Raw genomic sequence first — 27,497 nt, 5'->3', positions numbered from 1 at the left:
TCTCTCCAAAATTAATCCTTAATCTAAATTTCCTCTATTTATTCTTTTTCCCTCTCTTCCATGGTTTTAATAACTCTCCATCTTTTCTTCTTCGTCTTCTCTTCTATAGGTTGTCTCTAATGAACCCAGTGCCAGAAAAGCACTATAACAAGAACTGGTAAAAAAAAAGTGGTCATGTGGATAGATGAAGGGATGGTTTTTTTTTTTTTTTTTTTGGGTTTTGATTGGCTTTTGGAGATGATGAGAAACGCATGAAAATGGGAAAATGGTTCAGACATGAATAGAATGCCATAAGTGTTTAGTATACTGAAACAGGGCTGGTTTATTCTTTTCTTCTTCTACTACTCCAACACAAACCATTTCAGGTACTTTCTCTTCTGTTTGTTTTTCAAATTATGTTTCTAAGGGGTTCATAAGTATAGATTCCATTCTGTGTATGATATGTTGTGCGCTTTCCGAATTCTATCTTAGCTGATTCAAATGGGTACTGAAAAGAAAATGGAGTTACTTTTCTGTCATGATTTGTTTTATATTCCCGATTTGACTTGTTGTTTCGTGGAAGCTTCGGACTATTAAACTTAAACCAGCAGACAGAAATAAACTCATTTTCATTTCTCCATCACATGACAGTAGCAGACTTTTACTTTTTTTCATTTTTGTTTTCTGGGGTCTTAGGTGGCTTGGCTTCGAATATTTTGCATGATGTTCATTATCAGTACAATCAGACACTTGTTTCTAACGGAAATTTTCTGCAATTGTACTTTTACCAGTGTCATGGTTCTTCCACCACCTTTGCCTAGGTATGAATGCAGAGTGTAAATAATGAATAGCTCACCTCAAATTCAAATTCTATGAGACGAAGATAATTACCTCAGCACAAAATTCAAATTTAAATGTCTTTTACTTTTCGATTTATTTCTGATGTCATGCAATATTTGACTGTCTCTTCATTTTTTCCCTGGGTGATCTCATGCTCAGGTGTTTATCTAATCCTTTGTGAATGGACACACAAAATGCGCCGTAGTACTAATCCACCCAAAATGGATAGGAGATTGCCCAGGAGCCAGGCACTTAAGAGCCCTTTGCTCTCACCTAAAAGCCCTGCACTCTATGAAAAGTACAAGTCAGGATGTGCCTGGGGATTAATTCACTTCTTTGATTTTCGCCAAGTTCATTGCCATGGGAAGCTCATTTCTGACAAGAAACTCGCAAAAAGACGGGCTAAAGGTAAGAACGACTCATCTTTGGTTCGTTTTTGGCATTAAATGAAATATAATTTCATTTCCAAAAAAATCGTATGCCTTGATAAGTTGTTTAAAGTGGATTATTTGTTCTAATATTTTTTGATAATGTTCACATGTATTTTTTAAGTCTTACAGCTGTCATGTCCAACTAAGTTTAACTATACTGAATTTTCATATGCAGGTGATCGTTATACAAAGAATAGGCCTAATTTTACCTCTAATGAGGAGAAGGATCAATATAATGTGAGTTTGGTAACCTGCTTTTATAATAAAATTCAATGCATATTCTGAGTACTACTTTTATGAAGAAGGAAATAATATGTTCCTTTACTAAGCCTCCTCTAGATGTTGGTAATTTGTTCTTTCTTTACAGCAAAGTGCGAAAAGATTATGAGATTCAAACTTTGATTTTTTTTTTCAGGATGCACTTGATAACAAGAATCTTGCAGTTAATTCTAGGCAGCCAGAAGTTAAAAAAGTTATACAAGAAAAGATGTTTGTGAAGCATCGGACAAAGAAAAATACAGCCATTGCTGAAATGCAAACTCTACAGTCTAACCCCAAACTTGTTGGCCATTCAAAGGACCATAGGAAGGCAAGCAAGAGTTCCAAGAAATCCTGTTGTCTTCCTTCTCGTGATTATGATGCAGCAGCTGAGGGGTATAGGCAGCCTTCTGATCAAAATATGGTAGACCAATCTCCAAATAAAAACAACTTGGTATCAGTGACAGAAGCATATGGCAATGATGTGCATATTAACAATGGAGGGAATTATAAAAGCATCAGAGGTAGGAAGCATGGCCATCACTCTGAGATTAATCTTAGAGTTCATATGAATGAAGCGGTTGAAGCTTTTGTAAACCGAAAGTTAACTGATGGGGACAACCTTAGTAGAAATGAGGTAGCATACCAGTCTCAAAATTTTATAGATGCATTGGAGGCTTTAAATTCCAACAAGGAATTATTTATGAAACTCCTACAAGACCCAAATTCGCTGCTAGTGAAACATGTTCAAGATTTACGGGATTCTCAGGCTGAGAAACAACAACCTCAATCTTCCTCCAAAGCCAAAACATCGCAGTGCCAGACAAAGGAAGCTGGGGAATATGAAGGGCCAGCCAATGTTCAAATGTTTGAATCTTGTGATAGATGCTTGTCTAAGGCAAGTGACATTCTCCGATCTTTGAACACAACAGTAGTCCAGAAGGCTGGCATACAAACCTGTCCTGATCGAATCAGTAATTGGCCATCACCACAGTCTCATTATAGCTTGAGGATAAAAGAGAGGAGTGTTAGGCCAGCATTCTTGCCTTTTGAACACATGAAGAGGAAGTTGAGGCATGCTATGAAGGTGAACAAAAAAGAGCAGTTCCAGATGTCTCTTGATGGTGTTCAAAAATCTCCGCATGACTTTGTAAAGTTCGAAGATTGTGGTACAGAAATGAGCAAGCGGGTAAATGAAAGTGTTTCTGCTAGTAAAAGCTATCTCAATGTTGGAAAAATGTCTGAATCTTCCCATAAGGTCAATCGAAGAGATGGGATGAGCCAAGCACAGAACTTTGGTTCAGGCATTGGAAGCAAAGTGGCTTCATCCACAGAAAGTTGCCTTAGAACCTCAAACCTGTTAACTGTAAGGCATCTCAAAGGAAAATTTCACCCTACAAAGCATCTTTTAGATATGTCAAACACTGGTAATGAAGATTTCTCAAGAAAACATACACTGAGAACTTTGGATAGGTTAATATCTTTGCCTGAATATGACTTGTTGCATGCAATTTATCCAGGAAGGGAAGAGGAACATGATTTTGCTTCTCCACAGATGAGATTTTCACCATACAGAAAATTTTCAACCGTTAATGGATACAAGTGGAGGGTTCAGAAAGAAAAGAAGAGTGGCTGCTTAAGTTCTTCTCTGATTAAAAATTTAGGGGCACAGCCTGTGTTGAATAAGGAGAAACCAGATGATCGTTTGCAAAGTGCAAAGAAAAGTATCTCTGGTGATTTATATACTACCACCAAAGAGTTTCAAACTGTCTATTCCCTTGGTGAAGATTTGAGTCACAAAGGTATTTCTTGGTTATGAGAGATCAAAATGAAATTCCAATCTACATCTTTTCCTCGTATAATAATTTATCTTATCTGAGCAGTTAATCAAACTTCTGTATGTCCTCGGAAAGTCATGGAAAGAAATCATGCTGTTATGTGGGACAAACGCAAAAGTAATGCTTTAGAAGTCGCTTTGGAACCAAGTGGTGTGCAGAATACCAACACCAACCAAAGAACTGAAGCAGTCAACATATTTGGAGAAAGTGAATATTTTGAATGTTCGAAACTGGTAAATGGTTTTTCTTTTCTTATTTATACTTGTTTTCATGATTTAGATTTCTCCAGTGCATCAATTATTCATCTATCAGTTTTTTTTTTTTTGGCCAAACATCTCTCTCATTCACGTGCTGTGTTCCTCTTTTCTCTTTTTCTTGTTCTCCTTCTCTTTAATATTGTTGTCTTATGTGCTAAAATTATGTTCTGTCCTGTCACTTTGGTTATTTTCAGGATTTGCCCTCAGGGGATAAAACATCATCTTGTTCAACAGATGTTTGTTCATCAAGTCCTTTACGTATTCAAAGAATGGAAGATTCTGATAGCATGATTGTTAGAGCAGAGCAGCCAAGTCCTATATCGGTTCTTGAGCAGTTCTCTGTAGACGATAGCATTAGCTCTCCAAGCACCATATCTCCAGCAGGTGAACTTTTATACTAAATATTACTTATTATATAGAGTATGTCTTACATATAAAATTACTTATTATAGTACTGAGTTAGCATCCGAATCTTGTGCAGCTGAGCCACCAGTTGAATCATTTGGTATAGATATTGAAGAACTCTATGCATCTTCTCTCATGGAATCCCATTTGGATCTGAAGAGTAATGCAGCTACTTGCATTTATAAGCAAGGACCTTTGTCCGAGTGTATAAGAGCAGTTCTGCAAATTTCAGGTCTCAATTGGGATGAACTCTCTAGGAAATGGCATTTGTTAGACCAAATGCTTGACTCATCCTTGTTTGATAATGTTGAAGTATGGCCTGAGAAATCCTCTACTGATCGTAGGCTGCTTTCTGGCTACATCAGTGAAGTCCTTTTGGAGATATATCAATGTTATTTTAGATGCTCCCCCTGGGTGTCATTTCTCAACCCAAAACCTCTACAAGCTTTGTTATCAGAAAATATGTCTCCTGAGGTGTTGAGACGTGTTGATTGGCCTCTTCTCTCGGAGCTGCCCCAACAAACATTGCAGCAACTTATTGAAAAGGATTTGGCCAAGTCTGAAACATGGATGGATATCCGACCTGATACTGAGGAACTAGTTACCGAGTTAGTAGACAGCATTCTAGAGGATTTGGTAGTGTACGCCGCAATTCAGCTGCGAACTTAAAGCAGTAAATGATGCTTCATGTGCCTCCTTCCGAATTGCGTCTGTGAAAATAGAGGCAGCTTATGCAGGGCAACACAACTAGTGTTCCATGTTTATTGAGACATGATCAGCCTCTTTCCATGTATTTTCTAACTCATTTTCTCATCTGAACAGCGTGATGGTCTTAGAAGGGAGGTGTTTTTTTGCTGGTTTATGAGTGGTTATCAGTCTGGTGCAGGGATTCAATCTATGGTCTGGACACTCCCTATATACATAGTTTAATTAAATCCAAACAACTACTATCAGTTATAGTTTTTTTTTTTTTTTTTTGTGCAGTCTAATTTTTCGGTTCCAAAGAGATTTGCAACGGGACTGGACGAGCCAATAAAAACATATAAAGCAATATTGGCTTACACCTTATAATTCCTAAGTAATCATTCAGTCAACTAGGTCAGATATTTCAGATATTTTTCTTTATGCCATTACCTGTTCTTTTTTTTTTTCTTTTCTATATTTTGGCTGAAAATTTTTCCTTTTCTTTTCATCAAATATAAATCAATTGCATTGGTGAAAAAGAAAATTCAGTAATGTGTGCATCCAACAAGGATCAGCTTAAGCTCTTATTGTTGCATTTAATCAGAGAAGGGCAGTAAATTTAGGACTTTCCTGCAATGGAAATTCAGTAATATTTGCATTAACTCAATGACCAACTTGGGAGAACTTCAAACAACTGAATTGCATTCTTATTCAAAAGATGATCCCTACTTAAATATTTGGTTACAAGTTGTGTTAGCAGAAGGGATTAAAACCCTTAGTAAAATATTTGAGACATTTATGTTACGTCAATGAATATCAACATGATTTCACAATCAAAATTATCCCTTATTATAAAAAATATGCTACAAGCCAAATTAAATTGATTTTGAGTATAGATCAAGTGCTGGTTTCTTAAATCATATCCCTTCCATATTAATACCATTTAGGAAAACATTCATTGCTCACTGAAAAAAAGTGAGGGTGACAGCAAATCTCCGTTGAGAATTTGGTAAAAGGAGTTATGTGTCGGAAATATTGACTCAAATTTTATAAGAGATTTATTTGAGATTTGTTCAAAATCTGTTAGATATTACTGGATGAACAAGAATACTTGTAAAAAAAAAATTCTAAAAAAAAGAAGATTCTTAATAGGTAAGTTTGATTTGCAAGAGAATAATTCTAAAAGAAAAGAGATTCTTAATAGGCAAGTTTGACTTACATGAGAAAAATTTTAAGAGGAGAGAGATTTTTAATGGGCAAGTTTATATTATTATAAATAGATGAAGTCTCTACAGAGTTAAGTATGAGAAAAAGATATAAGAGAGTTGCAAGATTTTATGGGATAGATACTCTATAGGAATATTGGGGTTCTATGTCTTATTGAGTATTGGGCTCTACATCTTATTGGTATGCATATTTATTTGTGAGTGGACTAGAAGAGACTGAGAGGATCCACATAGATATGATGTATGAGAGTATATGGGTATGTGTTTGGTTATGTTGAAAAGGTGCACAAGGGTTTGGGTTTGTATTTGTTTGAGTTGAAAATATTCTATAGGACTAGAGGAGATTGAGAGTTTTTTATGAGTATTGATTGTTGAGTGAGGTTGATAATTTGATGTATGTTTGTAATTTTCTACAACTAGTAGATCTTATTTTTCATTCGTGGATGTAAGTTAGTTGGATCGAACCACGTTAAATTGTTAAATTGTTGTCTCTTGTGTGTTTGAGATTTATTGTTTGATTTCACTTCCGCTGGTGTGATTGGATTGGAAGCTTTTAGCCCAACAAATGACATCAGAGTTGTGGTGATCCCTAACAAATAGTATCAGAGCTGTGATGTTCTCTAACAAGTGATATCAAAGCTGAAAGTTCGAAACGTGAAAAGAGTTAAGATTCAAGATGTAGAAAGAGCTGAAGGTTCGAGACGCGAAAAAGCTTAAAGTTCGAGATGTGGGAAGAGCTCAAGGTTTAAGATGTGGGAAGTGCATGGTTTGAAACATGGAAAGAAGCAAGTTCCTGAAGAGCTCGATTCAAGAGAAGAATTCGAGTTAAAGTTTTGAATATTGAGGATTGATTTGTATGAAGCGTGAAGACACAAGAAAAGAGAAGATATTGTGAGACTTTTATTACAGGTGAAGCCAAGTATGTCTAGCATGAAGACAGATTTGATAAAATTTGAGTCAAGGTGAAAATAGTTGAAAATATTGACTAAAATCCCATAAGAGATTTATTTGGGATTTGTTTAAGATTTGTTTGATATTTGTTTGATATTTGTTAGATATTACTGGATGGACAAGAAGACTTGCAAAAAAAGAATTCTAAGAGATAAATGATTCTTAATAGGTAAGTTTGATTTGCAAGAAAAGAATTTTAAAAGAAAAGAGATTTTTAATAGACAAGTTTGACTTATAGGAGAAGAATTTTAAAAAGAATTTTAAAAGAAAAGAGATTTTTAATAGGCAAGTTTGACTTACAGGAGAAGAATTTTAAGAGGAGAGAGATTCTTAATTGGCAAGTTTGTATGGTTATAAATAGATGAAGTCTCTACAGAGTTAAGTATAAAAAAAAAAAAGATGTAAGAGAGTTGCAGGATTTTGTGGGATAGACACCCTATAGGAGTATTGGGGCTCTACGTCTTATTGGTGTGTATGTTTGTTTGTGAGTGGATCAAAGGAGACTGAACATAGGTATGATATATGTGAGCATATCGGTATGTGTTTAGTTATATTGAAAGGGTGCATAAAGGTTTGGGTTTGTGTTTGTTTGAGTTGAGAATACTCTATAGGATTAGAGGAGATTGAGAGTGTCTTTTGAGTATTGATTGTTGAGTAAGGTTGATGATTTGATGTATGTTTGTAATTCTCTACAACTAATGGATCTTGTTTCTCATCCATGGATATAAGTTAGTTGGACCGAATCACATTAAATTGTTATCTCTTGTGTATTTGATTTATTGTTTGATTTCACTTCCGCTGGTGTGATTAGATTTGAGGTTTTTAGCCCAACAAATAACATCAAAGCTGTGGTGTCCCCAACATTATGATCATTCCACAGAGAAACTGCAATTAAAGGCCAGTTATCTATATGTAAAACCTTCACCTGGAGTAAACATATGGATACTAAAAATCATTTATGTCTACTAATGTACTCTTGCCTTTGATAATTTTCACTTTTGTTTCAAATGGAATCCCGATTCATGGTGGTAGCTGCAAGGACTCCAGTAATTTAATATTACTAATGCTGCCAATATCTGCTTGCATTTTAGGTAAGCTACAGTGAAACCATGGGAGATATTATCAGAAGAAGAAAAAATGAAACTAGATTTGCAACTCAGAATCATGAATAAACCCGCAGTGAAGAGTTTTCAGGTTGGCATAGCAGGCTTAAGCAGTGATTCGCAAGGCATGTACATTTGCATGTTTCATTTATGGCAGACATTTTTCAGTTATTGTAATCTCTGTCTTAGGTTGCTCCTAAGTAATATGTTCATCACTTACTGGCTGGGGTGAAATCCTGTCTTCTCTTTTATCCAGTGTAATTTCCATCATTACAAAGGAATGTTAAGGAACTATTACAATTCAGTATGGCATGCTTGTTTGATGATTTTGTTGACAGATCTTTTTAAAGCTTTTGCAGTAAGCTTTTTGCACTTAGAGGGCCAATCTTGTGGTACTACTACTCGCAATTTTTTCCAAAAATAACATTTGTTGTTTTCCTTTCTTCTTGTTTATACAGACAGAATATGGTGATATCATTATTTGCATCCGAATCTACAAACAAATAGCTTTTGATCACCCTTTGCTAAAGAATCATAGAATTCAGGTCAACAATCTCTCCTTCCTTCTTCCCCCCCCCCCCCCTTAATCTTTGGAAGTGTTTGTAACATGATTTCACAATAGAGAGGGAGCCTCTTTGATGAATAGGGGAGGCAGACATAGCTCATCCTTCTGGTCTTGTTCATTATAGATGAAGCCGAAAAGCATTCGAGGTATGGAAATTAGAACTTCTGTAAAAGAGGAATCTTCACTCTTAATCCTGAAGAATATGCATTGCCGAAAAGGATATGTTCCCATCAGAAGGGCAAAGAAGGAAGATTTATCAGTGGAAAAATTATCTATCATTTCTGAGCATTAGCAGTCCAGCAAACGTTTATTCCTCAAATGATTATTTTATTGATTCCACGGGTTTCAGCGTAAGTGATGTTCAGAATATTCCATTTAAGACATTGAATCTACTCTTCTTAAATCATTGCTTGAAAAATGGAAAAGATGAAAACAATCTGCTCGAATAACTTAGTTCACTAAACTTTGAAAAATTATCTAAATCTTTATCCTTTCCCTTGATTTAGTCTGCAGTATTGGAATATAAAGGTGAGCATTACGGTGCAAAAGCAAATATTAATGTTTGGAGCTCCAGTGTCTCAAAGGATCAACTTAGCACTGCTAGTGTCTGAATTACAAAATATGTTCCACCCCAAGTTACCGATACACAGGCAGGCTGGATTGTAAGTAACTCTTCATTGTGGAGGCAATAAATAATAGGATAACACAATTTGTCTATTGCTTCAGTTTGGTTCACAAGGCCCAATTTTTCATGTCTTCTGGTTTTTTCTTTTTTTTTGAAACTTCTCCAGGTTTATCAGTACCTATGTAAGAACTACAGCCGGCTATATACCTCCTGGACTGTAAGTTTTAAGCTTTGAATTCCAGCTTATTCTTTCAGTGGTTTTGCAGTTTTTTTCTATGGTCTTGATATAATTATTATCTGCTAGAGGCTCTTGACTGTTTTCATTACGGCCTCATCATTTGCATGCCTTAAAACCTAACAGGCAGATGGTTACCAAAAGACAGGTTGCTACAATATGTTGTGTCCAGGTTTTATTCAAGTTAGTTCTGAGATGCCTCCAGGGGTCATTTTAAGACCAGTTTCCACTTCCAATGGACCACAATACCAAATATCAACAATTATATTCCAGGTAATTTTAGTAGTCTTTTCTGTTTTCTGATACATGAACCTTGTGCCTCACTGAACATTACATTCTCTTCATGGTTAGGATAATGCAACAGGAAATTAGTGGTTGGCATGCAATAATATAAATGTCGGATACTGGCCAAAATCATTGTTGCCGAACTTGAGCGCTGGTGCCTCCTACACTGCATGGGGAGGACAGGTTTATAGCAAACCGGGAGAAGCTAGCCCTGCAATGGGGAACGGCCATTTCCCAGAAGAAAATTTCAAGAATTCTGCATTTCTGAACCAGCTGAGAGTAGGGGATGAATCACACTCATTTGTCGATCCGAATCAGCTTACATTGAATGTAGATAAACCTGGATACTATAATATAGATTACTATGTAGATCCTGATCCGAACTGGGAACATACTATCTACTATGGGGGCCTGGAAATTGTACAAATTGATCATGTGGTTGAACTTCAGGCTTTACTTTGTGGGCAAAATGAGCCCAAGATGTTTGTTTCTGACATCAATATTTGTGCTTCAATGCCATAAAATAAGCATCGTCACATTTGATCTTCAGGATAAAGAATCGATTCTACCTTCAAATTGCGCAGCTGCATAATTCCGGATGAAAAGGGTGAACTTGACTCAATGAAACCCTTAATTTCAACCAATGTAAGAAGATCAACCCAAATTTCCCATTTTCAAAGCGCACCGAATCTCAAATTTTAATAATTTATTCAACCCTAAAAAAAAAAAAAGGAAAATTGGTTACAATTTTTTTTTTTTACTACCATACCAATCGCCCTACCCCCACTTTCAAAAAACCCTAACTCCCGCCGCCATCCTCCTTAAACCCCTCCCACCACCACTTCCTCACGAAAACCCTCCAGCCATCGCCAATGGACCCAAAAGCCGTAAAATCCGACTTAGTCCTGATCCTAGACTTTGGTTCCCAATACACCCATCTCATCACTCGCCGTATCCGCTCTCTTTCAATCTTCTCCCTCTGCATCTCCGGTACTTCCCCTCTTTCCTCCATCACTTCCCCCAACCCGAAAGTCGTTATCCTTTCCGGTGGACCCCACTCGGTCCATTCCAATGATTCACCTTCGTTTGCCGATGGGTTCGTTGAGTGGGCCCAGTCCAATGGGGTTTTTGTTCTGGGTATTTGTTATGGGCTTCAGCTGATTGTTCAGAGACTCGGTGGTGAAGTTAGGGTTGGGGAGAAGCAGGAGTATGGGAGGATGGAGATTGAGGTTGAGAAAAGTTGTGGTATTTTTGGTGGGAAGAGGGTTGGAGATAGGCAGGTTGTTTGGATGAGTCATGGGGATGAGGCTGCTAGTTTGCCTAATGGGTTTGAAGTGGTGGCTAGAAGTCACCAAGGGGCCGTGGCCGCGGTGGAGGATCAGGAGAGGAGGTTTTATGGGTTGCAGTACCATCCTGAGGTACTCTTGAGTTTCTGAGTTTTGTTTTATTTTGTGTTTAGTGAGGTTCGTTTTTATTGTTATTTTTTTTATAGACGACTAAAAATAACAAATGAATATATGAAACACCAATTCCAGCATAAATGTAAAAGTAAAATCATGCATTTTGTTCTTCAAAAGAGTTACTAATTTTTAATTCTTGAAGAATATTAGTGTTTGTTTTTGCATGCTAATACAATTTTTACATCTTAGTAACAAACAAGGAGGACCTATTTTAATGTGAGTTGGTTTTTAGAGGGTTGTTTTTGGGGGGAGGTTTGTGGTTTTGAAGCAATTGAATAATGTTGTGATTTGTGTTTATTTAGGTTACCCATTCTCCAGAAGGGATGGAAACTCTTAGATATTTCTTGTTTGATGTTTGTGGAGTGAATGCTGGATGGAAAATGGAAGATGTAATGGATGAAGAAATAAAGGTGATCAACAACATGGTGGAGGCTGATGACCATGTTATCTGTGCTTTATCTGGAGGTGTTGATTCCACAGTTGCTGCAACCCTTGTTCACAAGGCAATTGGAGACAGACTTCACTGTGTTTTTGTTGACAATGGTTTATTAAGGTTAGAAAGCAAACATTTTTCTTTTAATTATTTTTCACTATTAGTTGTTACATTGATTTTTTTGTTTTCATGTCTTGTTTGAAAAGAATTGTTAAATGTATATTTTTTATAAGCTTTTATAATTCATTGCTCGTACATTCATTAATTGTGTTTTGTTTCATGCAGGTATAAGGAGAGAGAACGTGTGATGGAAACCTTTGAAAGGGATCTACATCTACCTGTTACATGTGTTGATGCAACTAATCAATTTCTTAGTAAACTAAAAGGTGTGGTAGACCCTGAGATGAAACGGAAGATAATTGGAAAGGAATTTATCTGCATCTTCGATGCATTTGCTCAAGAATTGGAGCGTAAATTAGGAAAGAAACCTGCTTTCTTAGTTCAAGGAACCTTGTATCCGGATGTAATTGAATCTTGTCCACCACCAGGAACGGGAAGAACCCACTCTCACACAATCAAAAGTCATCATAATGTTGGAGGGCTTCCCAAAGATATGAAATTAAAGCTTGTTGAGCCTCTTAAACTTTTATTCAAAGATGAGGTTTTGATTTTGTACCCTTTCTTGATGACATTTACTTGTACAGAAGACTTTTTTTTCTTTTGAATTATTTTTCCTTTTCCTTTTTCTAATTTATAAAGGTTCGCCAACTTGGGAGGATATTGAGGGTTCCTGAGCCATTTTTAAAACGTCACCCATTTCCTGGGCCTGGCCTTGCAGTACGAGTCTTGGGCGATGTAACTGAATTCAATGCCTTGGACATTCTCCGTCAGGTATGGGGTGTTCACATAAGGAAGTGCAACCTTGTCTTTTGTTCCTTTTAGCATGTTTTTACCTCATGAACTTGTTTTCCCCAGGTTGATGAAATCTTCATTCAGTCAATCAAAGATGCTGGCATTTATGACTCAATTTGGCAAGCTTTTGCTGTATTTTTGCCTGTAAAATCAGTTGGAGTTCAAGGTGATCAAAGAACACATTCTCATGTTGTTGCTCTCCGAGCTGTTACAAGTCAAGATGGAATGACAGCAGATTGGTAATTTTGCATTCTTCTGCTTTTCTTTTCTATCCATGGTTGTTGCAATATTTATGTGGTCAGCCTAAGCCAATTGTATATAGCAACAAGCCTCACCTCAAATGTGTCTCTGAGGTTGGGCTGAGATACAAATAATTTTACTCAAATGTCTGGCTATTTTCAAGAAGGGTTAATGATTTTGCGGAAATGGGTTGGTAGTGCTGAATGATATGGTTTTCCGGACTGGCTGTACCGAAGCAGTTTAAGTCTCATATCATTCGAAGGAGATTGTTAGCATTCTAAAGTGTGGATACTAATATGTAGCAATTCAGCCTAAATTTTAGTGGGAACAGCTTCCTATGTATAAAAATGGATGCCTTCCATCCTCTTATGTATTATACATGTTGACAGGATATATGTCTTGCATGTTACAAGTTTCTTAATATCTACGAAAAGCACATTTTTCTTTGAAATTTTTACTATGGTTATGTGGCTAAAACCAATGAATTAATCTTTTGACGCCTTTTTCCTACCTCCCAAAATTCTGAGATTCTCATTTGTTCCTCAATTTTGGAATTTCAGGTATGAATTTGAACACAAGTTCCTGGATGATGTGGCCCGAAAAATTTGCAACAGCGTTCGTGGTGTGAATCGTGTTGTTCAAGACATCACATCAAAGCCCCCATCAACAATTGAATGGGAGTGATGCTATGTTGGATGCATGTGTTGCTCCTCGTGATGATGAGAAGAAAGAAAGAAAGAAAAAGTGTAGCAGGATTTCTTATTGGAAGGTTGAGGCCTTTCCTGGTGTCTATATCACCAATTTATCTATTTCTGACACTGTAAAAATTTTTGTTAAAACATTTATAAGGATTAAATATTATACAACTTTTGGCAGTAGTAATTTGTCTTTCCCTGGTGATGGATGCTTTATACTTTTAGCCAAATGTGAAGTACATATGTATCTGAGTGTGCCTGTAAATTACCATTGTGCTGAATTTGCGTATGTGAACAGAGTCGAGTGTCTGGTTTGTCCAGGTACTCATTCACATTCTTATCTCTGTTCTTGTGTTGCCATTTTTGTTGTTTCTTTATGTTTGTAACTTAATAAAATTCTTTTGCTGGCCATGCCATGATGTCTCTTTGCTCTTGGATTCAGTGGATATAATCCATCGGCTTCTATTTGCATAATACTATTATTGGTTTGTAGCTGAGTGTTATGTGGTGCTTTTGATCCGTGATCTCCACCATTGAAATTCTTATTACATGTCAAGAAAAGAAGTTTGCCAAACTTTTATGTTGTGATTAAGATTGAATTCCCACTAAGCTAACTGATTAGACGTAACTTTTGTTTGAGATATTTATCTCTTCTTTGTGGAAATTTTAATGATGGCAATGCCATCATCATGATTAACAACACAACAAAAAGTCCACTTCAAGACCCACACTATCTTTGCAATCAGGCTGTCTTGGGTTTTAAATTGAACAAAATGTTGCATTTTTTTCAGAGAATAAACATGGCGCACCCATTAATTGACGATTATTGTTTCAGTTTCTTTTTAAAGCCTTTGATGAGCTTTCAGCGCACCTATTCCTCGTTTGCGCCAACTGTTACTACTTTTTTCAATGAAGATCGTGCTCTTTAGTCTTTGCCACCGAAAATTTTTCGCCTTTGTCTGTGCCCAGATTTGGTGGGCCATTTCTCCACTCTGGTACTCAAATCAAAGCCTCCCAACTAAAGTGAATGCTGCTAGCAATCATATTAGGTGTGTTCTCCCTCCATCATTTTCCTGAACCTAAAATTTATCATGTCTTTGCAAACTTTGTCGGCCTTTTCTTGTATTTATTCAATGAAAACTCACCTCTTTTTAGAGCTTTTTTGACTACCCAAATGAGCGCTTTTCTTACTTTGCTTAAAGCAGTAAAGCTAGAATAATTTACTTTCTTGGCCAAAGAGAAATCACTATTTGATTAAACCAATTTGTATTTGTTTACACCAAACAACATTACATATTTAAACTTCACCACATGCAAATTGGCAACTTGAAACTGAACTGACATCTTCCCCCTGTTCTAGAAATTGAATGAAGTGTTATAAAATTATACATCAGTCTTTAGTAATTTATGTACTACCACCTTAGAATAAAGATACATTTTTCCCCTCCAATTTGCTGCATTCAAGAGCAAAATGAGTAGCCTGAATTTGTCAAGCAACCATTGTGAGTGACGGGTGTCTTTTCATCACAAGTTTTGCAGCTCTTCTTATTAATAACCTTATTATTCTTTTGATTCTCTAAGCAAAGTAACGAATGTGAGATTAGATGCTTAACGTGAAACAAACACAATACAAATTGTAAGTCTACTTTCCTGTCAAGTTTATAAGAAAAAGTCGGACTTTTTTAGGTAAAGGAAGGTGAAAGGTGGATGTAAATTGCGGTGCCAGGATTATTTGCTTTTAGTCATATTCTATATTTACTTTGTTGTCCTTAGCTCAATAGATATTCCATTTAACAAGTTGAAATACTAATGCTTAAAAATTTATTTTTCTGGATGTTACACATGGTGAAAGATTGAAGTCATAGGTTACTTGTGCTTTAGATTTTGAAGAAAATTACGTAGTTCCAAACTAGATTTATTCCCCTTTATTTTACTAACCACCTAACTACATGGAGGAAAAACGTTTTTGTTTGTGGTACACGGATTTTGCAAAAGAAGCAGGGCAATCTAGAGCAAATAACTCTATATGATTGTGGATAAAAGAGATGCTTCAACACTTCCGTGCAACTCTTTGCAACGCTTGCTTGATCGTCCCTGCTGATGCAACAGTTGATCCTTTGTACTGCAATAAGAAATTTAGGATACTTTGTTTAGAGTTAATTGTCCACAATTCTCAACAAGAAAAGTTCTACTTCAACATTCGCAAATGTCCAAAATCATTAATGGATTTGGTTTCCTAAACATTTTTGTAATGAAGCACAAACTAAAGAGTCTTACCTTGGATTTTATAGTCAGGGAGAGAATCCCCTCGGTGGTAGATGATTGAACTGAGTGGCAATCCAAGTTGAGAGTGCTTAGTGCATCCATTATCTCAAGCAAAATTCCTTCCCGCCAAGGACACCTAAACTCAATTAGAAAATCCTTCTTGTTCATACTGACAGTTAAATTATCGGTTAAACCATCTTTAGATGCAACATAGTCAATCTCTAGTTCTGCTTCATCAATGTCACAGGCTTTCCTTTTATTTATGGATGACTTCTTTCCGTTGGTGATTTTGTTATTGCCATAGTTATCAGATGTTCGCTCTACATGGTCCTGAGGTTTTCTTTTCATCCTCTCCTCTAACTCTGTTAACTCTCTGGAAGATTCCAACTCTTCGACCCTTTTTGCGAGGTCTTGTAGGTATTCTATTGTATCATCTAGTATAGAAACTTTATCAGCCTGCTTAAAGAAAGCCAGTTTATTTAGTAATGGTCATGCTATGAATGAATAAGGGGAATGGAAATTTAATCACCTTGCTATTTGAAGGGAGCAGTGCTTTGAGAATTATAAATCTTTCATTTAGTTTTTCCCTCCGCCTCCTCTCTGACAACACATGGCTTCGGCAAATTTCATCGGCCTCTGGTCTCCAAGCTGCATCTCTAACACCATTATCTTCTGGAGATTCAAGTAATCCTTTATCATGCATCAGAGGAACTTCAAACAATATCTTTTTCAATAACTTTTGAGGGGTTTTGCCTCTTGCTTTCTGAGACTTCAAGAAGCCATTTTTCTTCCAGCTGACAAAGCTGGATTCATGGTTAGAGTTTTGAAAGTGTAGTCCCAAAATCAACTGGTGCGAGCTCTTTAATAGGGCTGAGAGAACCATTTGGTAGTGCAGATCATCACTTTGAAAATCTAAAGATGTCAGTTTTGTCTGATGGCACTCTTGAACATCTTCCAAACCATTGTCATTATCTTTTTCTCCCTGGCAAAGAGGAACAACATTTGCATGGTCCACAAAGGTTTGAGATATGCAGTCACTGGAATTCAAGGAATGGTGGACACAATTGCTGAACTCCTCATCCATGAGTTGCCAACTTTGTATCTGAGAAGCTCCACCATTTATCCCTTCAACCATGAATGAACCTTCTGCTGGTTGGTTAGGCTCAAAGCCATCCGAACTGTCATTTGGAGAAGCCATTTCTATTTGTTCACAGCCTAAAAGCGGACTAACTTTGGTGTCAAGGATCTGAGGATCAAAAGCAGGACCAGTAAGATCCTTGTCATTTTCTGTAATTCCATCAACAGGAATGGATTTATTAGAAGCAAATGGCTGTGGAGTATCCAAGAATGAAGTTTTAACTCGCTGAATGAGGCTGAGGTCTTCCAATACCTACAGAAAGCAATCAATATAACAGCTTGACTTGAACTGAAATAAAACTGCATTGAAAGCAAATTTCTCAAAAACAACAAACAAATAAAAAGTATGGCAGAAAAGTTACCAAATCTGTTACACCAAGCTCAATCACACCTCTTGAAAATGGAAAGCCTACTACAGTCTGAAATCAACACAAGCGTAAGGATTTCATTCAGAAACATTTACATAAATGTAATAATTCTAACCTTCAAGGTTTTCCATGTCTAAACATGAAGTATTACGATTCTACATCCTTTAAAAGGTAATGTCACTCGTAACCTATGTCCATAAGCAGTTAGGGTTAAGTTGGTGTGCAGGAATCACTGAATACACCTAGACATGCTGTGTTTCAACGTACAGTAAAATTATCAAACCACTTAAAACAAAATTTGTCACTCATTATCACAATCTTAAAGCCTATGTTTACATAGGACCTTTTCTAATGTTGAAAAATGAAAATAAATTAGGAATCAATACCTGAATAGATGCACTCTGAGAGAGCCAGTTGCCAAAATTTCCAGCCATGAACACAGAAACCAAACTGTCATTTCTGAGCGTATACTAATCTTGAAATTTAGCCAGAATTAAAGCACAGGCACCTACCTTTGCTAGCAGTGAACGACTGAACACTTTGCTCTCTGCATAATGAGCATTGCAAAGCCAAATAGGTTGACCACTTGACAATGTTCTTCCCGGCAACCTAACAACAATTTAAAGGAAGAATTAACGATCAGAAACATTGATGTTTTCAGGCTGACGGGCATAGAACAAAAACATAGAAGAGAGATTACCCTTGGCCAATGTTGAATACAAATGACATACAAACTAAGTAATACCACTCAGTATCTGTGAGATCTTCAGGAGATAATGATACTGAAGGTCTTCTAGCCTGAGGACTGCTGTCACCAGCCGAGAGGGACTCGTAAAGTTCTCTCAGTTGCTCACTTCTCTGCAAACCCAGTTGGTCAGCATTGAGCTCTACAGTTTGAACTGTTTTCCTTGTCTTTATATCTCCATTGTAATAACCATCACCCCACTGCAAGGCCCTGAAATGTTCACATTGATAACAAACAAGAAAAGGCAGAAGAATGCATTAGCAAAGTACCAGATTGATAATAGTAACTAGAATAGTTAGTAGAAGGGTGTCAGCTTTATAGAATGTTAAAAGAAATATTAGCATTTGTCATAAGGAAAAGCATAAAATAATGTTATTAAGAGAATAATCTCAAGCTTGAAGAGTTTGACTCTGCATTTTCAGCACTATGGCAAAATAAAATGAAGTTGTATACTTGAAATCTAGAGAAAAAAAAGTATTAGGAAGAGAAAAATATTAAGCATAAAAGCCCCAGAGGCAGAAGCAGTGTTTTCAAAAAGCAGAGCTGAAGTTACTCTCAAAAAAAAAAAAAGCGTATGTTAATTTTCTTCTAGAAAGGAAGAAAAATGGGGCAGAAAATGGAATATTTTGTACCCTGGCTGTCTAGCAGAAATGGTCCAGAAAATTGCATAACTCCACTGGATGTCTTGCACAGTAAGAGCAAGCTGTTTCTTCAGGTTCTCTGGCACTCTCTCTTGAATTTGAACCCCAGTAGCCATTTGAAAGATATCTATATTTAAAAACTAGCCACCAATTAGATCAGATGCAAATTGACTGTTACTCTAACTGCTGGCTCTCCATTCACCAACACCCAATAAAATTCTAGAAATATCTTTGTGTTGTGAAATTTTCCAACCAAAGTATCAACAAAAACATTTGCTAGATATCAAGTTCATGATTCTTTTATCCCAAATTAGCAAATCAGGATGGGTTTGTCTCACTACTGCTCATGTTTCCTTTACCAGAAACAACCCAGAACTCAAAACCAACATTTTATTTAATTAAAAAAAAAAAGCTAAAAACTTCAATAGCTAAGACCTAAAAGATGGTGTTTTGGGGTATCTATGAAGCTCAAAAACCAGAGGAAAATGGTTACAGAAATGATCATTATCAGATATACAAGTAGGCTAGTTGAAACTAATTTCCTGTTTGCATACAGAGTAAAAAAAAGGCTCATTTCGATGGCCAAGAAGAGGTGGAAAACAAAAGAAGAAGGAGAAAAGAAACAAAATTCTTATATATTAATGTAATATCTCATTCCATTATCAAGAAATGTAAATTAATGAAAACGAAAAAGAAACTTCAAGAAAAACTCTCACTCTTTTTAATGGTGTGCAGAAGTAAGTACCCACGAAAGGCACGCAACTCCACGCACAAACAAGCTCCCCAGCTATTTCATTGCTTTCTGTGTTTTGAAGCTTTTGAAAAAGAGAGAAAATGAAATGAAAAAGTAGAAAGAGTGATATAAATATCTGGGTTTTCACTCTTTCTGATCCTACAACACAAACACTTCGGTCCAACAAAGCCACAACCTTTTTTTCTTTTCCTTTTTCTTGCTTACAATTATTTGGAAATAAAAATGGAAAAAAAAACCCAATTCAAAACTAATGATTACTAGTACTAAAGCTTTGATGGTAAATAAATTTAGACATAGATAAATGAAGAAACGAAAGTGAAACAACTTTCTTAGAACTTCAAAGACAACAGTTCTCAGTGCTTTAAACAAGTGCGTTTGTGTGGGGGACTTTTTGCTAGTTTAGCTGCTTTTTCGTAGATTTTTCTGGTACCCAAAATACATATGAAAAAAATAGCACCAGAAAGATTCTTTTTCTTTAAATCGTCGGCTTGCTAGAGAGGGAAAAAGAAGGAAGAGAAAGGGAGGGTCGTGGCACGAAACACTGGTCATATATAGTATCGTATTTGGTGCGTCACATGAAATATTTTTAAGCAGTCGTGATGAATGATGTCAAGGTTGGAATTTGGTGAGGAATAATAAAGGAAAAACAAGAATGATTATTACGTTCAGAAGAAATGGTGCATTGCTATGTTACAATTACCATCCTCTCATTTTATATCAATTTCTTTCTAGTTGTATTTGATAATTTTAATTTAAAAATTATTTTTTAATATCATTTTATTATTTTATTCTCACATTTTATATAACAAATTAAATTCAACATCATCTTTCAGCAATGTGAGTTGAATATTGAGACCTTTGCTTGGTGTGCAAGAAAAAAGATTTAGATGCCCTTTGCTATATAAAAAAAAAATGCTAGAGTAACTGGCTGTTAAACGGGTAATATTACAGTTTTCAAAATGTGCTGGAAATATTAGTCAGCACCAGCCAATAAGAGACATCAGACAAGCCTACTGCCACTGGGTCACTGTCGTCGTAGAGCGTGCAAAAAATTAATCTCATGTTTGAAAAAGAAAGGTTCTATTTTTAATAAAAAAAACGTCTTAAATAATTTAATTATATCAATTCCTCTTAAAAAAATTGAAATGTCTCAATAGATAATATTATATAAATAAACATATCAATCAAATAAAATATTTATTTTTTTGCTACAAATAACATAATTTATCGTTAAATTATTAAATTTTTTTTAAAAATTTAATATAAAATAATCATTATATATATTAAATAAATTATAATAATTATTTAAAAATTATTATATGTGTATTCTTTTTAATCAAACAAGTAAATATAATCACGAGATATTTTGAAAATAAAATTAAAAAAAACTTTGAATATCATATTTTTTTTAATTTATATTTTTTTTAAATTGATGATTGTCACAAATCAAATGTTCTTAAATAAAAAAAAGTTATATATAGAAATAGAGAAAAGAGATTTAACGAATTTATTCATATAAACAATATTTAAATTTAAAATTTAATATTTATAATCTCTTTATTTTTTTTTCATAAAAAATAAAGAGTTTCTTTTAAGGGTATTCTCCTTTTTTTTCTTTCTCCTCTGACTTTTTTTTTTTTACTGTTTTGTATAAGAATCCTCCATCATTGGTTCATTTACAATTTTGAAAACCCATTTCAGCCAGGTTAGCTTATTCTTCATTATATGCACGATATGTGGTTATTAGACCTCCGATATGACTAGGTTAATCCAATCCATATAAATGGTTTTTTCCTTTTTTTCGACAAAATGTTACGAGGGAGAGTGAAAAAAAATCTTTCTTTTGTATATATTTCATAAAATTTTACATTCTAATATTTAAATTCCATAACTACGTGTAAATTTTTTTTTTTTGTAAAAAAAATTTGAGATAGATATGTTACTTAATTCTCAGATCAAGATAAGATGTATCATACTTGACAGTCTAAAACAAGTAATTACAGAATGATCTCAACAAATGACTGATAGAATTCAAACCCGAGAGCTCTTCGTCAAGAAGAACGACCTTAACCGATTGAACCAATCACTTGTTGATATGTGTATAAATTTTCTTCCATAACATTACTATTAGAAAATAAAAGAGATGAATGGATCTTTTTGTTTTTGGGATGGTGTAAAAAATAATATCACTTAATTCATTTTGATATTTAAAATTATCAGAATTTAAATCTTAATTATTAAAATAAGAGTCTAATACTCTATCAACATATTATGAGGTTATTGGTTAATATATATATATATATATTTTTACAAAAAATGCTATAATTTGAGGATACAAAAAGAGATTTCAAATGTTAGAATTTAAATTTAATCTATTAAATATTATATATTGAGAGTAATCACATAAATTAATTTTTGTGTTCAATATCTCTTAATTTCAACCGATGTCTTTTTCCTACTTTGTTCATGGTCTCTCTAAAATCTTGAACTTACGAAAAATTCAAATCAAAATTTCCCACTTCTTTGCGGTGTTCTATCTCGAATTTGTTTTGCATTGGATTGGAATATTCTTGTTCATGATCAAATGCCTTTGGACTACTGTCTTTCATGACCAATTTAGGAAATCCTAAATGAAAACATGATGAGAAATCTCATTTAATTTGAATCACAAATTTAGTAAAATAACTATTGTCTTATTTAATTAGTTATTCTATTGAGTCCAAAGCTGTATAGTTGGTATCAGGTCTCTTTCGATTCAGTGTCTATCTATAATCTCAATTCTATTACGTTGCTTCTCATGCATGGTCCATATGTCACGAGCTCCGACTTTAGACTCAGAATCCGTGCGATCTTAGGCTTGGGATCTCCTCTTTTATGTCTAAGTCAGCCTAAAATACAAGCGTACGGGCATTAGAATAATGGAAAGGGCTGATTACGCAAGTTAAAGAGAAACAGGATAACAAGGTAGAATACTGGAATATGCTTTGTATTCACTGAAACAGAAGTGTTTGATGGTGTACAAATGAGGATAGAGCAGCTCTCTATTTATAGTTGAGGCTCCAGCTACACTTAATGGCAATATCCCTAGAATAAAGGCTAAAATCAAGGGATTACAAGGATTACAATCAATCAAAATTTTAACTCATGATTTCTAGGGTCAACCAAATCTGTTAGGAGGCTCATGCTGATCCTGCAAGCTTCAAGAAGCTTCACTTGCGTGTCTAGCACCTTGGGCCCCTCTAGATGTGGTACGGGCAGCCTACATGCCAGGCCTTGGCCTCACGGGCTGGCCTGCAAGCTGGGCGGGCGTTCTGATCTTGTCTCCTAAGCCTTGCGTGCAAATACCCGTCAGTGCGCCTGGTGTGCGGGCCTTAACCTCTAGCTCGCGTGTTGGTGCACCTGATGTGCCAGGCGCGCCCGTCCTGGGCGTGACATTTTCCCCCACCTGATTACGCAATGCCCTCATTGCGTCCTCTGCATGGTACCACCTGATTTGGTCCCCAAACTGCCATAAGTTCTCTGCTGGTTCCCAGTTCGCCTCACTGTCTGGAAGTCCCTTCCAGTGTACCAAATACTCTTGTCTTGGTTGGTAGTTCTTCTGTCTCACCTCCTGATCAGCTATGATGCTGTGGAACTCCTTCTCATACGAGGCCCTTGCTCCTAATGGGGCACACTTTGACTCTGCCTGTCTTAGATCTCTCTCATCCTCATAAAACGGTTTGAGCATGCTTACATAAAACATCGGGTGTACCCTTAGCTTGGGTGGCATATCCAGTTTGTAGGCAACCTTGCCTACCCTCTTGACTACTCGGAAAGGTCCCTCATACCTCTGGACTAGGCCTTTATGCAGCCCCCTGTGGCACACAATAGGATGCAGCTTCACCAACACCAAGTCTCCAACCTGAAACTGCACGTCTCACCTATTCTGGTCTCCCCACTTCTTCAACCTCTTTGTCGCCTTGTGTAGATAGACTTTGGCCAAGTCAGTTTGCTCCTATCATGCCTTGGCAAACTTGTATGCTACTGGATTCGACCCTGTATAACTTACAGCAATCGAACCAGATGTTAGTGGTTATTGCCTTGTCACAACCTCAAATGGGCTCTGGTTCGTTGCCTCACTCCTTTGTAAGTTGTAAGAAAACTATGCAACATCTAGCGACTTTGGTCAGTCTTTTTGTATGGCACTCACATAGTGCCTGAGGTAGACCTCTAATAGTCTATTCACACGCTCAGTCTGCCCATCGGTCTGTGGATGCATGTTGGTGGAAAAGTTCAAGTCTGACCCCAACAGCTTAAACAACTCAGTCCAGAATCTGCCCGTGAAATGCCCGTCCTGATCACTAACAATGGTACTTGGCACTCTTTAGTACTTAACCATATTTTTTAGGAACAATCGAGCTGCCTCATCGACTGGGCACTTCTTGGTTGCTGGAATGAAGATTCCATACTTGAAAAACCTGTCCACCACTACCATGATGCTTTCAAACCCCTCTGCTTTAGGTAGACTGACTATAAAGTTCAAAGAAACACTCTTCCATTGTCACTCTGGCACTGGTAATGGCTCCAAGAGACCGTCTAGTTTCTTGAGCTCCACCTTATCCTGTTGGCACACAAGATAAGTCTTCACATAGGCCTCCACATCATCCCTCATATGCGACCAGTAGTACCAATCCTCGATCAATGCCAAGGTGCTGCTCACTCCTGGGTGTCCAGCCCACCTTAAATCATGGCACTCTTGTAAAACTTCTTTGTGGAGCTTTCCGTGCTACGACACAAACAGTCTACTACCCTTGGTGTACAACAAACCATTCTGCACCCAAAACTACCTAGTCTTACCTTGTTGGGCGTATTCCATAAGAGCCTTGACTGTAGGATCATGCACAAGTCCCTCCTTGATGCGCGACACCAATGACCCCTCTGGTTGGCTAATGGTAGCAAGGTTAGCCTTCTTGCTTAGGGCGTCTGCCACTAGGTTCGGTCGCCCCGACTTGTACTCTATCTGAAAGTCAAATTCCACAAGAATATCTTACCATCTCGTCTACTTAGGGGATAACTTCTTTTACGTCTGGAAGTAGCTAATCGTCACATTGTCCATCTTAACCACAAACCTCGACCCCAACAGGTAATGGCGCCAAGTGCGCAAGCAGTGCATCACTACAGTCATCTCTTTTTCTTGGACCGTGTACTTACGCTCAGTCTCATTTAGCTTCTTACTCTCGAACGTGACTGGATGTTCCTTCTGCATCAACATACCCCTTATGGTAAAGTCTGATGCATCTGTATGCACCTTATACGACTTGGCATGGTCTGGCAAGGCCAAGACTGGCTCCTCGATCACAGCCTACTTCAACCTGTCAAATGCTTCTTGGCACCCTGCGCTCCACTCCTATGCTCTCTCTTTCTTAAGCAATTCAGTCAGTGCAATGGCTATTGCTAAGTGACCATTGATGAAGCGTCTGTAGTAGTTAACCAACCCAAGGAATGATCTTAACTCAGTGACCTTGGCTGACGGTTGCCATTCCAAGATGGCGTGTACCTTACCTTCATCCATACGTATCCTGCCACCTCTCACTATGTGGCTTAGGAATGGGATCTCCTGCTGGGTGAATGAGCACTTCTTCTTCTTGACAAACAGCTTGTGCGTCCATAACACCTCGAACACCTGTCTCAAGGAACGACTAAAGTACATTGTTCATAAGGGTGCAGAATGTTGCTGGGGCATTCGTGAGTCCGAATGGCATCACCAAGAACTCATGCGAACCATACTGAGTGACACATACTCTCTTTGGCTTATCTCCCTCCGTGATCCTAACTTGGTAGTAGCTCGACCTCAAATCCAGCTTGGTGAACCACTTTGCACTCTCAAGTTGGTCGAACAAGTCTGTAATGAGTGGGATAGGGTACTTGTTCTTGACGGTCAACTTGTTCAAAGCCCCGGTAGTCTATGCACAGCCGTAATGACCCATCATGCTTGCACTGAAATAGAATCGGTGCACCATATGGTGCCTTTGATGGCCTGATGAAGCCAGCATCAACTAACTCTTTGAGTTACTTCCTTAACTCCTCTAACTCTAGTGGGGACATTCAGTAAGAGGCTCTAGCTGACGGCTTGGCCTCGTACACCGACTTGATCTTATGGTCTACCTCTCTCTTAGGTGGTAGCTGGTTAGGCAGCTTTACGAGTATCACATCACTAAAGGTCTTCAGCACCTTTAGCACCTCCAAAGGTGACTCGATCTCCTTATCCCTTAGCTTCTCATATTTCAGGGCTGCCAAAAAGGTTTTTTTTTCTCTGCTTATCGCCTTGGCAAATTGGATGGCTGACACCACCCGCAACCCAACTTCAGACCCTCTCTTCAATGGTACTAGGCATTGGCACCGTGCATCTAAGATGTAAATACAATTGGCAAAAGGCACAATGAGGGCGTTAATCCTAACAAGAAAATTCAACCCAATCACAAACTCATAGTCGTCAAGGGGTATTACCTCTATGATCTCCTTGCCTTTCCGGTCTCCAAGCTGTAACTCCACTTCCTACGCTACTCCAATGGCTGGAACCTCCTTGGAGTTTACCGTTTTAATGGTACCAGTCCCTTTCTGCATCTTTAGTCTAAGTTTTCAGGCTCCATCACCTGAAATAAAAATATGGAGGCACCTGTGTCCACTAGTACGCTCACCTTCTGACCCATAGCCATTAGATCCGTAAATATCAAGCCCTTTGGCTTACGACTCCCTTTACTCTAGATAACATTGAGCACTAACAACCCAAGCTTTGTTATCCCTGACTCTGGCTCATCGTCAGACTCATTGTCTACAACAGTCAACTTGCTTTTTTGTGGATAATTACGTGTTATGTGGCTTCTTCCACATAGGTAGCATGCTAGTGGCTCTCGGTCCCCCTTTGCTTTCCACTTGCCTACTGGTGGCTTCCTCTTACCATCCTTGGTTGAACGGTCTCGATCTCTATCCTTGGACTTTCGATCATGGTCCTTCTTATTTGACTATTTCTTTCGATCCCTATCGTCCCTGCCCTTACCCTTGGGCTTGGAAAACTCGAACTTGTTCAGAGGCTTAAACTCTATCAAGGACTCAGCAGTAGTCATGGCTTTAGCCAAGTCATGAACTCCCTTCTGTTGTACCTCATGCTTCACCCACAGCTTCAGCCCATCCATGAAAGCAAATGAGGCATCCTTCTCGCCTAGATCCGAGATCTGTAACATCAGTTCAGAGAATTTTTAGACATACTCCCTTATGTCCCCTTACTGGCTCAGCCTACGTAACTTTGCCCGCACCTCATCATCGACATACTCCAGGTAAAATTACTCTCTGAACTCATTTTAGAACTCTGCCCAGGTTCCAATCTTGGCACTCTCATACCTAACATCATCACACTTGCGCCTCCACCACAATAAGGCTACATCAGTGAGATATATAGTAGCGATGCTTACCTTTATCGCCTCGTCTTGCATACCCATGGCCTGAAACTACTGTTTCATACCCCATAGGTAATTGTCTACTTCTTTGGCCGCCCTAGTCCCCTTGAACTCCTTAAGCTTAGGGACATCCATTCTGGACTTGGACACTCCAGCAAACATGCCATGCCTAACGACAGTCTTGCAAGTAACGAGCTCACTGGTAAGCTCTTCCATCCGCTGGGGCATGGCCTCCATGCATCACGCAAGGTCAACATTTTAGCCTCAAAGGCCTCATCCCTTTGGATGATCACGTCCATGCCTTTGTTGAGAGCAGCTTATAACTCACTTTGGATCTCCTCTCCCATGAAATCTAGCGATGCAATGCGAGTCTCCACTTTCTCAAGCTTTTCCCCCATGTCGCCCATGGTCACCTCCATCTTAGCCAACCTACCATCCATAGTAGATCATATATCTCTTGAACTGGCTTTTCTGCCTCTTCTACACCCCTGCTCATGGGCCTCTGGTTGTTGGCTAGTAACGTCGCTTTGGGATGCCATCTCCTCAATCACGATCTAACCTGTACAACACAAACACGCAGAACCGAACTTACTCTGATACCAACTGTCACGGGCTCCAACCTTAGACTCAGAATCTGTGTGGCTTTAGGCTTAGAATCTCCTCCTTTATGCCTAAGTCAGCCTAAAACACAAGCGTGCGGGCACTAGAACAATGGGAAGGGCTGAATACGCA

General features: G+C 37.5%; 3 protein-coding genes and 1 pseudogene across 7 annotated transcripts; 3 read left to right on the top strand and 1 right to left on the bottom strand.

The window, feature by feature from the left end:
• Nucleotides 1-226: 226 nt before the first annotated feature.
• Nucleotides 227-5,163, top strand: LOC111315581 (uncharacterized). 3 transcript variants are annotated; one of them, XM_089765501.1, is made up of 7 exons: nt 227-365; nt 979-1,227; nt 1,426-1,487; nt 1,666-3,310; nt 3,392-3,579; nt 3,798-3,987; nt 4,085-5,163. In XM_089765501.1, the coding sequence occupies exons 2-7, from the start codon at nt 1,014-1,016 to the stop codon at nt 4,675-4,677; spliced, it is 2,892 nt and encodes a 963-aa protein (XP_089621627.1). In that variant the 5' UTR covers nt 227-365; nt 979-1,013; the 3' UTR covers nt 4,678-5,163. The 3 variants fall into 3 exon arrangements, with proteins under 3 accessions (XP_089621627.1, XP_089621625.1, XP_022773156.2); XM_089765499.1 differs by lacking the exon at nt 227-365 and having other exon boundaries at nt 866-1,227; nt 1,666-2,935; nt 3,029-3,310; XM_022917421.2 differs by lacking the exon at nt 227-365 and having other exon boundaries at nt 866-1,227.
• Nucleotides 5,164-7,500: 2,337 nt separating this feature from the next.
• Nucleotides 7,501-10,204, top strand: LOC111302430 (protein neprosin-like; annotated as a pseudogene). Its single transcript, XR_016344870.1, has 8 exons — nt 7,501-8,063; nt 8,431-8,517; nt 8,662-8,796; nt 9,051-9,199; nt 9,264-9,267; nt 9,329-9,379; nt 9,524-9,670; nt 9,749-10,204. The product of XR_016344870.1 is annotated as a protein neprosin-like (transcript).
• LOC111306678 (uncharacterized) lies at nt 10,148-13,763 on the top strand. The gene is made up of 6 exons (XM_022904485.2): nt 10,148-11,100; nt 11,445-11,695; nt 11,861-12,236; nt 12,335-12,466; nt 12,551-12,726; nt 13,288-13,763. Exons 1-6 carry the CDS (start codon nt 10,555-10,557, stop codon nt 13,409-13,411), a joined length of 1,605 nt encoding a protein of 534 aa, XP_022760220.2. The 5' UTR covers nt 10,148-10,554; the 3' UTR covers nt 13,412-13,763.
• A 1,505-nt stretch (nt 13,764-15,268) lies between these two features.
• On the bottom strand, nt 15,269-19,770 carry LOC111306671 (transcription factor EGL1-like). 2 transcript variants are annotated; one of them, XM_022904472.2, is made up of 9 exons: nt 19,295-19,770; nt 18,570-18,705; nt 17,893-18,147; nt 17,705-17,801; nt 17,579-17,593; nt 17,187-17,243; nt 16,217-17,077; nt 15,700-16,143; nt 15,269-15,544 (listed from the first exon to the last, which is right to left on the bottom strand). In XM_022904472.2, exons 2-9 carry the CDS (start codon nt 18,692-18,694, stop codon nt 15,473-15,475), a joined length of 1,926 nt encoding a protein of 641 aa, XP_022760207.2. In that variant the 5' UTR covers nt 18,695-18,705; nt 19,295-19,770; the 3' UTR covers nt 15,269-15,472. The 2 variants fall into 2 exon arrangements, with proteins under 2 accessions (XP_022760207.2, XP_089621624.1); XM_089765498.1 differs by lacking the exon at nt 18,570-18,705 and having other exon boundaries at nt 19,295-19,749.
• Between the last annotated feature and the right edge of the window lie 7,727 nt (nt 19,771-27,497).

Source organism: Durio zibethinus, chromosome 9 (assembly GCF_047325235.1).
Source record: "Durio zibethinus cultivar Kanyao isolate XHJ-2024 chromosome 9, ASM4732523v1, whole genome shotgun sequence".
In the NCBI taxonomy this organism is placed as follows: domain Eukaryota; kingdom Viridiplantae; phylum Streptophyta; class Magnoliopsida; order Malvales; family Malvaceae; genus Durio; species Durio zibethinus.
Note: the sequence above shows the minus strand (reverse complement) of the source record. Positions and strands in the feature narration are given on the sequence as shown.